Source organism: Typopeltis vanoorti, chromosome 16 (genome assembly GCF_054136105.1).
Source record: "Typopeltis vanoorti isolate ZY-2024b chromosome 16, IOZ_Tvanoo_1.0, whole genome shotgun sequence".
Taxonomy (NCBI): Eukaryota; Metazoa; Arthropoda; class Arachnida; order Uropygi; family Thelyphonidae; genus Typopeltis; species Typopeltis vanoorti.
Genome location: NC_143564.1, coordinates 86,647,410 through 86,661,898, shown reverse-complemented (window position 1 = coordinate 86,661,898; position 14,489 = coordinate 86,647,410). Strand labels below are relative to the sequence as shown.

The 14,489-nt window shown below is 35.8% G+C and overlaps 1 protein-coding gene across 1 annotated transcript in view; it reads right to left on the bottom strand.

Annotated features, from left to right (window-relative positions):
* Positions 1-2,456: 2,456 nt before the first annotated feature.
* Positions 2,457-14,489, bottom strand: part of LOC150098172 (elongation factor-like GTPase 1) — a 451,514-nt gene continuing 439,481 nt past the window's right edge. Inside the window, exon 23 of the mRNA XM_090406579.1 lies at positions 2,457-2,809. Coding sequence (XP_090262705.1) covers positions 2,621-2,809 — 189 coding nt within the window. The 3' untranslated portion in view covers positions 2,457-2,620. The remainder of the gene's footprint in view (positions 2,810-14,489) is intronic.

Below are 14,489 nucleotides of genomic sequence, written 5' to 3'. Positions count from 1 at the left end.
ATATTTGCAACGCAGTTGTAAATGTACTTGCTGAAAGAGATATAGATCCCTCCAAAATTGTATCAGTAACTACTGATGGTGCTCGCAGTATGACTGGAGAGGAAAATGGGTTCGTCAATTTATTTACCAAATATATTGGACATTAAGTTCTGGGTTTTCATTGTATTATACATCAGCAGGTTTTATGCGCAAAGGCTAGTTTCAAGAAGATATTATGAGCATTGTAACAAAATTGGTCAATTTTATATCGGCACGCGCTTTAAATAAACGAAAATTTATAGAATTATTCAGTGTGGTAAACTCGGTGTACAAAGGTTTACTTATGTACAACAACTTCCGATGGTTAAGTCGTGGGAAAGTTCTTCAAAGATTTGTTGAGTGTTTAGATGAAGTCAGACTTTTTTTTACATAATGAGAAAATCATTGAAAAATACAATAAATTAATGAACGTCGAATGGCTTTTGAAATTAATGTTTTTTACTGATTTGCGTTTACATTTAAATGAATTAAATGTTTTGCAAGGTGTTAACAAGACAATTATTGTCACGTTTGATTTAATCAAAGCATTCGAAGCTAAATTACCAATTTTTAATCGTGACGTCATTTCCAATACCTTTCGATATTTACCAAATACAAAAAAAAAAAAGTCTTTGCAGATCTAGAATCCCATGAAAAAACTGTTCAAGTTAAACTGACAAAAGCGTTTTCTACAGTTATTCAGTCAATAATCAACGAAATTTTCTTCAAGATTTACGCAGTTCAAGCAATTTGCAGACATCAAAATTTATTTTGCATCCGGATACAACATCAACAGATAAACTCAATTTGGAGATTTTCGAGTGGCTGAATTTGGAAGATATAGAAATGCAACTAATCGATTTTCAATCTAGTTCTATGGAAGCAAAAGTTTATCGATTTGAGAAATGACTTGGAAATAATGGAAAATGATCGATTATTGGGGGCAATTAAAAAGAATGCAGAAGAGGAAATATTGAGAACTTGGAATGCCATTCCTGAAACCTTTTGTAGTATAAAAAAACTAGCGATGGGTATATTATCAATTTTCTCCTCTACATATGCTTGTGAGTCATTATTTTTTTTAAAATGAATTTTATAAAAGACAGTCTAAGAAATAGAATGACTGATGAATCTAGTTCCGCGTGTGTATTACTAAAAGTGACAAAATACGAACCTGATATAAAGCATTTGGCATCTAATGTACAACAGCAAAAATATCATTAATAAATTGATATATTGATAAATTAAAAAATTGATAATAGGTTAATATTGATTTGTATACGACAATGTGTATGTCAAATTATGTGTTCATTATTATGAAATTCTATATTAATTTTTAAACTTGTCTTAATAAAATTCTGCAATTAATTTTGTATTATTTAATGTTAATTAATTAATTAGTTGCTGACGTGCCCGACACGTCAGCAACTTGATTTGTAAACTTTTGGCACGCGGACATAAAAAGGTTCGTCACCACTGTCCTATGATACTTAGGACGAAATATTTACTTATTAAAAAAATCTTATTACTGTAGTTACGTGTGTATGTTTAGTCATGAATGTTCCACAGGTTTCATTATACAACAAAGTCTTACTTCAACCTTGGTATCTCTTCTGGGTTTGGCGCCCACTGATGAGACCTCACAATAAAGGTCGAAACCGGTCTGGGTAGTGGCCCTTCCCATAGTATATATAGCATTTATACATTTCGGACATTATACATGTCCGAAAGGACACGTGCCTTACATTATGGGATACTTAGGCAATTGATGTGAAGTCATTAGCCCCTGTATACAAGCAGTCCAGTCGTGAAGATACTTCACGCGCAAACTTTGTTTGCTTATACTTTGATAATGGATTAAACTAAGAATATAATTTCTTGGCAATCTTTAATTTATCCTTTTCACCCTCTCCTGCTAAACAGGCCAAGATACTGGCCACAAAGCCTTAGCTGCTTATTTTAATTCCGAACAACCAACATTATTATAGTAAATCTTGCGTGGATTTTTTGCAATCTGAAATTAAACATATAAATTTATTTATTATTTAGAATTCTACAATTCCATTTTTCAATGGCTCAGGCATATTTCTCCCATACAGCATGTATTAGTATAAATAAGTAAACAATATCTAGTGGATTTAAAGAACTATAGCTGGCGCTTCTTGGGTGCTGGTGTATTCCATGAATTAAAATTACGGTGTTATAAATCCAACATATTTAAACTACACGTCATCAAAACCGATATCTGAAATAAGATCCAATGTTTCAGAATGTTTAGGAATCTATTAGTTCTGTTAATTTTCAAATAAATAAATAAATACTAAATTTTCAATAAATAAATAAATAATAGTAATAAATAAAAAAAAGAAAAGAAAAAGAAAATAACTTTTTTCCCCAGGCTATTTCAAGAACACGTCAATGACATGCAAGTCATATAGTTTAAGAGTGCCTTTTAGTTAATTTATTTAAATATATACTACAAAATTTATTCTCCTCTACTATACAAGGCAAAGCTATACAAGACTGATCCCCAGATGAGGCAAAACCAGGAGCGTTACGTCAATATGGCGGCAGTTTTACAATCGATGGCAGTTTTAAACAGTTACTTATTTCTTGTCAAAGTGCGCTGTTTTTCTGCATGCTCAACAATCTTCTCATCGACAGGAAGACCTTTCCTTCTTCGAACGGAATTCATGTATTTGCGAGCACGGTTTTCGGTGTCTGCTTTCTCTCCAAAGTGCAAGTATTCCTCTTCAGTGCTTGGCACCCAGAACGGATCGATGTCAACCACCTAAAAATAGCAAAATTAAATTATCTCAATATCTTGTACTGTCTCCTAAAAAGTCCCCTGTTACTTAGCAGCATGAAAAATAGTATTCTAAAATGTATTTAAAGATTCGATCATTATTCTTTAAGAAGCTACTTTATTAAACACAATACAAAACTTGATTCAGAAATTTTATTTCTTGAGTATGATTAATGTGTGAACACTGCAAAAGCATTTCTATTGACCTCCAAGTTTGTGGATGTTGCTTTCTTGGTAAAGCTGGAGAAGAAACGTGTTGGTGTGTACGTGATTGCCACATATACACAGATTGAAAATATTTCGATTCAAATCTCATCACGGACGAGAGGAATTTATAGACTGTTTTGTATAAAATAGAATATTTCACAGGAGGAATAATAATAATAATAATAAAAAAACTGGCGAAGGATTGAGTTGAATGATGCTTGCCTCATTAATAGCATGTAACTCTTGTCGAGACCTTGCCCGTTCACACAGTAAAAATCAATTTAAATTTTCGGCTCTTTCGAAGTATTCTTTCTATGTAGGAAGTTTTCGTCATAATTTCGCAATTCTTCTCTGTTCTGCAATTTTCAGGAAACGTTAAGTTGAGCTTTCTTCTCCATTTTTTTTTTTTTTTTTTTTTTTTTTTTTTCCCAGCGACGCAGACAAGACGGTTAAAATTCTCTCAATCGTAACGTAAACTTTTTCTCTCACACAATACTTAATGGGAAAACGTTTAGTGTAACGTACTTTAACGGAACCCCAACTTTTAAAAGTGACGATATGCTTCAAAGACTTTCAAGAAAACTGGTTTCGGGAAGAGGGGAGTTTTTGTGTCAAAAATATACTCCGAATTACCGTTGGCTGAACAAAACAAATTATCTTTACATTGTATTTGTGTGTGCGAGTAAGCATAGTGAAGAGAATTTCGGCAAGCACTTACAAAAATACTCCAGTTTTAGACCATCAGATCACATACTGAAGTTGCAACATGGCAAATTCAAACAATTCAAGTTCGCCCTTAACTAAGACGCTCAAATTAAGAAAAAAAAAAAAAAAATTGGACACACACTCATGCAAAAGAAATAGAAGTAGGGTTGGATAAAAGTTAGAATCCATAGTGATTGTAAAAGTCCTGTGTACTTTTACGAAAACTACGGATTCAACTTTTATCCAATCCCTGACAGTCATTCATACATGATGCAAGCGTCCTGCGGGCTGCTGACAAGCAATAAAAGATGGAGATTTTGATGAAAGTCCAGTACGATCTGTTCGATTCGTTTCTTCTCTTGAATAGCCTCTGTACACTTACTGCAGAAACAAGAGTTAGATAGGGATGAAAATTTTAAGTAAGATGGGGAATGTAATGTTTCCATAGTCATGCAAATTATTTGAACGATGCGTTCATTTCACCATTCGAATCAGAAGACTTAAAACAATCAAGGAAATGACGCACAGTTTTACTTCGCATGCTTATAATGCGAATAACACTTGCATGAGAATAGCTGCGTGAGTGTTGCAATGTGAGAGAAGAAATTAACACAGGTCGAGGTCTGAACTGCACACAAGACTAATAACATCCACATTATGCTTAGAAGATCCACTGGTAAAGGAGAGATATGAGTATTCGGTGATTGATTACAATTATCTGTAGTCTCGTAAAGATGTGAACATGTCAGATCACTGGCGACAGTATATGCCTGAGCATTTTCATATGATGGATGAGTTGCATCCAGCATATGAAAAACCAGCTGGAATAATGAACATTAAATTCTCCAAAAGGAAGATGTCTTTGTGGCCAGGTCATTTTGTCAATCCAACTTTCCTGGGAGGTTGGATTGACAAAAATTAACCTTTAAAGAAGGGAAAACAAAATACAAGTTCCGCTTTCAGGAAGAAAACCAAAGAATCAGAATTTAGGAAAAGGGTGACGATTATCATGTTGGAGACGGAATGAACGTCAGTGAGAATGGAAATGGATATTTTTAATGAAGCACTGACTGCTTAAATATTACAAATCGTAGCCTTACTAGTGATTATCACATACTATTACTCGGGCTACCTCAGTGACATTGGCAGAACAGTGTACAAAATCATTCAAATCATTCAGTACCTACGCTAGAAACCTTCTAAAGCACTACCATTATTCACTTCAAGTACGTATACTACCTAGCGAGTGGTCTACAGAATAACCGTTTTAGAGATGTATCCTAGAAGAGAACAAATGTCGTCCCTTACTATGTTATGCTTAAAAGCATCATTAATATTACATGCTGAAAGAAATGGGGAGGGGGGGGGAGTAATCAGGGATTCTAAATATGGAATCCGTACAAACATGTTTGTTAGCCACGTCAGATTGGCAATAAGTAAAGCGCTGGTATTACAAGTGGGACATCAAACTCATCTACCATCTGGAGTTGCACTATCTGAAGTCTTAGCTTTTTCTTTGAAAGGCGCCAAAGTGACTCGATATCTACTTACATTATTTCATCCAGACAGTTTTCTCTATTTTAATGATTTAATGCCTTTAGGCTGGGCGATAACTGTATTTTACATTTATATTCAATACATTTGAAACGGTTGAGAGTTAGGTTTTGCGAAACTAAAAACGGTCCTAATGCCACTATGGAAGAGTATACGTTAGCAAACTTAGTTTTTATATTTTTCTGATATAGCTTTTTCTTAAAACTTCCCAGAATAGTCCAGCTCTTCTCACTGTCCATACAGGAAGTGCAAATTTTGACGGTAGAAGGTCCAACGGTGCAAGTTTTCATATCGGGCAGATAAAACAAAACAGAGATCAAAATTTAAAAGCATAAAATAAAATTATTCTATTTATATTTTAGTCGAAATCAATCCGAAAAATCATGCTTGTCATCCATAGAATGATTTATATGAAATTGTGCAGCAGGTAAAACAAGTCTAGAAGAATCCCATCATAACAATGGGATTCTAGAAGAATCCCATCGTTATGACCTAGTATGAGAATGAATAGATTTATAGAATGCAATTATCAAAACGCAAGTAATGGAATCAGTATTGCTTGAGATTTCAAATCCTGTATTAATTTATCTCATGAATAATATTCGATTATTTCCTAGCTGTCAAACAAAGAAAGTATAACATCTTGAACAAGAAAAATACGAAAGCGGACACACACACGTACACAATTTCCGTTTTTAATACTTCCTACCTACCCCTTTCCCCATTCTCTCTATCTCCTCCTCCATTTTGTGCACGTCTTTTTCACGCGAACGACTTCGTCAGGAACAGAATAATAATTATCTACAGCGTCATCTCCACAGGAATCTCATTCAACACTTCCGTTCCCAAGTTGTCTTTAGAAAATTTTTCTGAACGAGGCATATTTCTTGGGGGGAGGAAAATGGGGAATAAAATGACAAAAAAACGGAATAGAGTCCTGCAGTGCTGGAATAGCTAATGACTGGACGAAAATTACAGGATACCACATTTCAAGTCCAACTGCTATGGCCAGAGATGAGTTCTTCACATAACTATGAGGCGTTACGACTGGCCTCCTTGACGTGATGTTACGTTCAAAAGTCTCGCACTGTATTTACCTGACATGATAATAACAGGACAGACATTCCACAAGCATTGCCATTAACCAGCGCATGGGCATATTCTGTTAAAAAGCATTAACATCGGGCTTATAATTAATTCCCCATTTACAGAATTGTATGCACTGTGTAATATTTTTTTTTAATCCCTTGTCGGCTTCATAAAAAATAAATAAATAAAGGTAACATAACAGAAACTACATAATTAGAGAGCATGTAGTATTTCCTGAATGCAGTTTCAAGTGAAAAACGACTGCTACTTATTTTGTTCAGCGTTGGCGTCACGTTAAACTGGATAAACACAAGACCTTCCATCATCATTTTAATTAAGGAGATAGAAGTGATACATTAGGAGCAGAATCAATTCAGATAAAAGACAGATTAGGCCAACACAAGACATTTATTTGTCGTAAGCCGTGAGGACTGTCTTGTAATGCAAAGTAAATGCCAAAATGACTCTCTAGACCTCGGCAAACAAGCATTCTTCGATTAACATCTGGATCCATATCCATTACTTGCTGCTTAAGCTATTCTAAACTGCGAAATATTCCATCCAGTTCTTTACTGGTATCTCCTTTGAAACCTTATCTTCACATTCCATTTGTTCGTTGTCTTCATATGCGCGTTGTTGTTGTTCAATTTCAATATCGTTGTCCCTGAAATCTTTTGAATCCGATAATTCTTTAACATCTTCTGCATCATCAAAATCAAGGTCTTCACCAATTGCAATGTTTTCTTCAACCACGTTGTTCACAGGATTTTGAAAACCACCTAAGTCATTACCGCATTCTACAAAAGGTTTTTTCTTTTCCAAACAGCTCTCATGCAGCTAGAAGACACTTGCTCTCCCGAGTCATGAATGTTTTCAATTGCGTGTTTAATGTTAAAATTTTTCCAAAATTCTTGGAGCGTAATCGCATTTTCTCCCGTTGTTGTTTCTACTGCCTTTGAAAGTTGCAATGACGCCCAAGTCCAATGATGTCGTATTTGGTGGAAAGAATAAAACTTTCACATTCTCACACAGATTATTAAGAGAGTTTGGATGACCAAGTGCGTTATCATCAACGTCATCATGCTTACGCCTTTCTTTTTCTCGGCCAGGAAACACTCCTCGAGGCTTGCATGATTTTGCGTGCGAAATTTAAATGTGCGTTAATTAAAATTCTTGCAGCGTATATAAAGGGATTGTCGCAATTAATTTCGCTGCGTTAATCAAATCCCGCATTAAGCAAGGGATACCTATATATACAAAGTATTTGATTCTTTGAAAACCTAATTTTATGTCGATATCATTTCTTCATCCATTCCATTATCATTCCCTTTACATAATGAACATTAATGTATAATCTCGAATTTTATTTATTTTTTTATTTTTAAGCGAGCCGGCAGTTTTAGAAGGGGCAGCTTTACTGACATTTACTTCAGTGGTGGTTGTTTCTGTCACTATGGTGATACTGCTTGTATTTCATAGGGAAATTAACATTCTCAATAATTAAAACACAAATGTCAGTGGGTGCTTCAAATGTGCAACCAATCTCCAGCCATCTTAATATCTGATTCTTATTTTAGTAAAAACTATCCTGGGATCGAAATCACTTGAAGGCTATGATCTGTGGTTAGCGTTCGGTGGCATTTTGCTTATTTTCTCTCCATCCTTGACAACTTTGGTCTCCATTTTGGTCCAACTGCATCCGACGGAAACTGCTACGAGAGCTTAAGCAAAGTAAAAACAACTACATTCCATATTTTCTCGAAAACAGTTCACTGATGTAATCCAAAGAGATGAGATGAGGAAGCGACCCTTCCCCTCCATTTTTGTACGACTAGTCTGAATTTGTTAGAATTTCGGCAGCGTCTGAAACAAGTACATTCCAAATTTTGTAGAAATAGTTAAACGATGAGACTGGTACAAATATATTAGGAAAAGAAGAAACGAAGCTTTTCTGAGCATTTTTCGTCCGTCCCCCAAATGTTCTAGTTCCTTCATTAAGTGGATTTAACTCGTGGAATTTGGCAGGACTGTATCCTGTAGAATTTCTCTCTCTATCCACTAAAAGTGGCAGGCCAATAATATTCAATTTAACATCAACACCGTCACTACATGGATTATGAAAAATGTTAAAAAAAAATTGTAAGGAGAGGAATAAAATTCACATCACAGTTGAAAGATCTGGACTATGAAGACGACTTTATATATATATATATATATGTGTGTGTGTGTAATCGTCAAAATCAGATATACAAACAAAACTGAGCGACATATTAACCGCTAAAATTAAGTAAAAAAATAAGATGACGAAAAAAAAAAAAAAACGGAAGACAGACATCAAGAATTTCATTCTTGATGTCTATATTTTATATATTATCTAAAATATTTTATATATTATCTAAAATATTTTAAATAAGTGTTGATGATATTTGGAATATTCGCTGGATTGCTGTTTGGAATTGACAACGAAAGTTATGAGCCAGTGTATTTTGATAAGTAAACTGCGTGCGTTTTTCTGGGCATTTGACTTTTGTTTGATGGAAAAGGCCTTTTATCTCCATATGAGAACGACTAACTCATCTTCAGATGAAAAATCCATACAGTCAAAACAAACTTAGCGACAAACGACAGAAATAGTTTTCCATCCAGCAAGAGCAGCCAAACCGGCCAAAAACGCAATTAACTGACATAATACGCTTGGAGCAGTAACTGTTTCGTCTGCAATACCAAACAACACCAAGCCCATTTCAACAAAAGGACAACTTTGATAATTATCGAACAATCACCCTCACATGAATATTTTTAGAATTATGAAGCGCATTAACTGTCAATTATGACACCACTACCATCACCCAGAGGCTAAATTATTCGCTATCAGTATGAATTCACTCATTCTATTCACAGCAGATCTTTTAGCCTATGTGCCTGCTTACAGACAAGAACTGGATAAACGTGTCGCTCTTTATATTTTCAAGTTTTTTATTTGGCTATGGCGAGAAAACTACGTAACAAATTTCTGATTTTTTTTTTTAAATGGACACCCACAAAACAAGATGAAAACGGATTATCTAACCGACCTTGGTGGGCGAAGGATTTAATAATCCAAAATCGCCGCCTAATAGACAGAGTGGTGTCCTTCCTACTGCAATGAATATCACCTACCATCTATCATTCCACGTAACTAAATACCCGGTTCCCTCAGTGCTCGGCTCTTTCTCCTCCTTATACGTATATTAGGCCTAGTGGCCTGTTACGATTTGAAACGGCGACCGCATCGAGGATAAGGTGGTTGGCCCTATGTCTGTAGATGCGTGTGTTCACGGGGCCGGTTTGCCTGTTCTGGGAGACGAAAACCCCAAGTTTCCGGGTGGGAACCCCCCCCTCCGTATGAGACCGGCTAACTCACCTTTAGTCGAAAGAGACCAAATAAAGATTCCTCATGGCTTGGATGGGAATCGAACCCAGATCTTTCCGATGAAAGGGCTTCGTCTATACCGACTGAGCTACGGAGGCTGATCTTACTTCACTGATTCGATTTCTCTTACTCATTTGATAAACGTTGTTAAATGAGTAGGAGGAGGCACGGAACTACAAAATATTTAGAATCAATGTCTTAAATACTGATCTCCATGCCATTCTTCGTTTGCTGAGAACTAATTCATCTTCGATGTTGCCAAAACATAGTTCTCTCGTCCTTAAAAACAATCTCAATTCATCTCCGTTACTTTCAATAAGACCTACTTCCTCAAAGAAGAGATCTTTCTTTTTTGTGCTGACATTTATCTTGTCTTTTTCTGACACAAAAGCATCACATGCTTTCCTTCCTCAGCCACCAAAGCCATCAGCATTCTTATCTGCTGAAGACGTTACTTCTCACCTACCCAGCTGATTGACACAACAAATCCACCCAACCTCCCTAAAAATTCGTGATACTACTCGAAGAGAATAATTCGATTAATTCAAATTCAAAACAACAGAAGCCAACTCTGCTCTTCAGCACTCCCATGAGTGTTGTTTTTTATATTTCTTTATTTTTATTGAACTGGATGAATGAACCCATTACTCTAAGCCTGCAATCAGATCAGAAACTGAGCTTCTCAATTTCCGTTCGTACTCCAACGAATCCACCGAACCTACTTTTTTTCTTTCATTCCGTCTATTGCTTTTTCTGGAACGGCCTTCCTCACTCACTAAGTGCTCCTAAAAGACTAAAATCTTAAGATATTCAAAGAGAACAATGGTTCTTTTTTGTTATTTTCCAATCAATTAAAAAAAAATTAAATAAACAGGTCTCTTTCTCAACTCTGCTCACGTATGGTGCTTATATCATATTGCAACCTCTCTCGCCTGTTGACTACAATATGTTGAAATAAGTATAAGGCGAGCACTATAAATTCATTAAAATCTAAACTTCTTAGGCACTGATCACACTTACACCTTTCATTGAGTCTATCCTCCCCCAGTCAGTGATAATATTAATCAATCATATTTTTTGGCCGAGCCTTTCTTTAATATGACTACCAGTCCATATTCGTTTGTTGAACGACGCACTAGTCCGATCGACAATCAACGACATTGTCTCAAAGGTGTTTTAAAGTTGAAACAGACTTTTGAAGACTAGTCGAATTTTATCCATATAATTTTCTTTACAAGTCACAATGGCACCTACAGTCTTGCCAGGTTGAAAGAGACAGGTATATTGTGATAGTTTTATACAACAAATCTAACACCGACAGATATATAACCATTCTGGATAAGGAGAAGGAACTGCCTTATCCAGAATCATTGCATATCCACTGGCGTTCCTCCTTCCGGGATCTCCAAAAGTCCAAGTCGATACCAGAAGACAGTTCCAGACTATAAGCCTCCACTACCAAACTGAAGCATGCGCCACGCTCGTTCATGTTACTGTGATAGAGTATACATTGATTCACGGCTCCAAACCACGGAACCTGCAAAGATTGACGAATCAGTCACGATGCCTTTGCATCAGAAGTCTGCACCGCTGACTAAATGATTGGTCTTTGGCTTATATGTTGCCGTCCTTATCCAGAACCCGAAACTGTGCAGCTCTGCATAGTCAGTGCACATCAGAACCCTTACACTTTCTCTATTCTTAGTTGCGTTTCCACATCGAACTATCGAATTTTTTAGCCTCTTTTTATACTCCCAAATATCCATCAGTGAATAATGTTGTCTCCAGTTGATTTTGAGCATCAAAATTAATTATTTCAACATACATCGCGAGTGTGCGTATACACAAGATCCTTATGTAATCCATAAAACATCAGTAAAGAGCAATCATCCATTAATATTAAGCGTCTCTTAAAGTCAGCTCCGGAATGGTGATGGCATTATTTGAAGCACCTTCAAAATGGCACAACGACACACTCCCCCACACACATAATTTTTCTTTCTCTCTGTCTTTTAAACAAGGAGCCTCTTTCATACTATAGGCAGCACATAAACTGTTCTTTTATTTATTCCTTGGTCAAGATATAGAAAGAAAAGTTGTTTGTTAACTAAATAAACCTTCTTTACCCCTTTCTCATTTGAATCCCAAATCTTCTTGTTTAGAACTCTTCCTCCTCTCCCTTCATACTTCTAATTTTCATAAGTTGAACTCCATTATGCTTCCCAGTATCTAAATTTCATCAGCCTGCACTAAGAACACCCAATCCAACGGTACTGCATCAACTCTACTGTCACTGTAACCAATCACTAGAATACAGTAACCAATGTACTATATATATATATATATATATATATATATATTAGCACTCTTCCTGATAATCTCCCCCCCCCGATAGTATGTGATTATATCAAGAATATATAAAACTATGAATGGGTAATTCCTAAACATGGTTTGATAAAAAGTGTTCAAAATACATAAATAGCCAAATTAACTGTAGTCAAGAAACTACAAACTGAGTCTGTTTCACGCGATTAAGCAACTTCAATGAGAAAATTGCTTGAGTGATGACCGAATGAACACACTTAAATGTAATTAAGTCAGGAAGTTTGTTTAGTGTTGACACAACGGCAGGTAGGGTGCATGGCTGGTCATGGCTTACAAAGTTTTATGAAGGTCAGCTATGAGATAGGCAAAAGCATCAAAACGCGACGTTAATAAAATGTGGATGCTAAAGAAAATCTAGAAAAACATGCGGTGAGAATCTTCCATCTCCTCGAGACAGTGCTTCGTACACGGAAGTACGCAAAATTTGCTTTTCCTGTAGAATTTCTGGGAATGTGGGTTTTCTCAAGGGACTAAGACAGACTTGTCACTGTTGTCCTTTCCCACGAGCATCAGGAACGGAAATGTGTAACGGCAGGGTGCCGGAGCTTGGAACCGTGACCTGCGTCCGTGGATGAGGTAACCATGATGCTCTTTCTCTCTCAGATTACCCCTATAATGTAAGTGACTAGTAACTGAAGTTATGTGTAGGTGTGAACGTAATGTTAATTCATATGGAATAAATGAAACAACAGCCAACAATCTTTCCAGTTACCATTCAAACAAAGGGAAAACAGCAGGCAAACAATAATAAGAAAATTAAACTAGATCAGAAGTGAACACTTACTCGAAATGCTACTAGCCTATATACAACAGTTTCTTTAGATAATATTGTGACAGAACCATTAAGTTTTCTTCTTCTTCTAAAGCTTTACAGAGTATGGTGAAAAACACGCAGTGCTACTGTGGATGGAATATTCATTGACACTGTAAACAGTTAACTGATTTGACGAGTGACATAGAGGAGGAGGCGGCTATTCTAGCTTTTTTCGTTTATCATTCAACGTGTATGTAGAGTTTATCAATTAAACCCAGCCAAGTGAAGACCATCTCAGCATTAGCTAAAAAGCTTAAAGATCAAATGCAGTCGGTTCCAAAGAGCAGCTTCCCATTTTGTTTCTTTTGTAATTGTCAACAAAATTCAAAAGAGGGCCAGGAGCTTGCTTAAAAAAAAAAAAAAAAAAAAAAAACACTTTTATGTCATGATAATTTTAAGAGAAAGATTAACCGCCTGCATTTGTTCAATCCATTGACACCTTTCCAAAGGTATATGGCGTCAATCAGATCGCCTCTGTATATTGCCAAAGGATAAATTTATAATGACGACCGTTGACAGGCTGAGAGGATTTCATCCGCAAACAGAAACTGATGGTATATGGATTTCTCCATTATTTTGGAAGGGCAGAATAGAAGGAAAGAGAACAACAGTTTAAGGCCGTCGCACTAATGTCCCAGGCTTGGCTGATTTCCAAGTTACAAAATAAGCACCGCTACAATAATAATCATCTGCAGTATTTACAGGTCCTTAAGTCCCACGAACCTGCCAAGATTGGCTTTCATAACCATAATTTTAGAGTAAGGCAATTCATTTTATGCTTAAACACATATTCTTGTGTGTGTTCTGGCCATTTTTGCATAGTTGCAAGACCAAAAAGTTTTCCGGAAGGAAAACCTTTCTTCCTGCATGTGAGACCGACTAACTCAAATGAAACATCCTGATAAATGTTCTTTGTGTCTTAGATGGGATTCAAAACGAAGTCAATCAACTAAAGGGCTGCGTCGAAACCGAATGAGCTACGGAGGCCTTCTATTAGAATAACAGGGCGTGAAAATGCAAAATAAACTAGAAGAATAGAGCATAATAACAATATCACAGAGCTAAGACTTTTGAGAACAAAGATATGCCAAAAGCTTTATTTATAATCTATTACTGGCGTAACAAAGCTAGTTACTAAATATATCTGATATGATATTGGAAAAGATATTCTTAGATCACCAATAGGCACTGGATGGTTAGTAACAAAGTTAAGCTGGTTTTCAAACTTTTTAAAGTGACCTCCCCTTTTTTTGTCAAAAAATTTTTGCGGCTTTCCTACACTTCTTATAAAATAATGCTGACCTATAATTTTATTAGCATGTATTTTATTCTAGTAAAACTACGATGTTCTTGCAGTTTTTTTTTTTTTTTTTTGATAGTATACAATTAATATTTCAACCCAAACTAAAAGTAAAACAGCACACAGAGGCATTCATTTTAAAAATTAGAACTTTTAAATTTCTAATTTGGTATATTAAAGACAGTGTTTTTAATGCTAT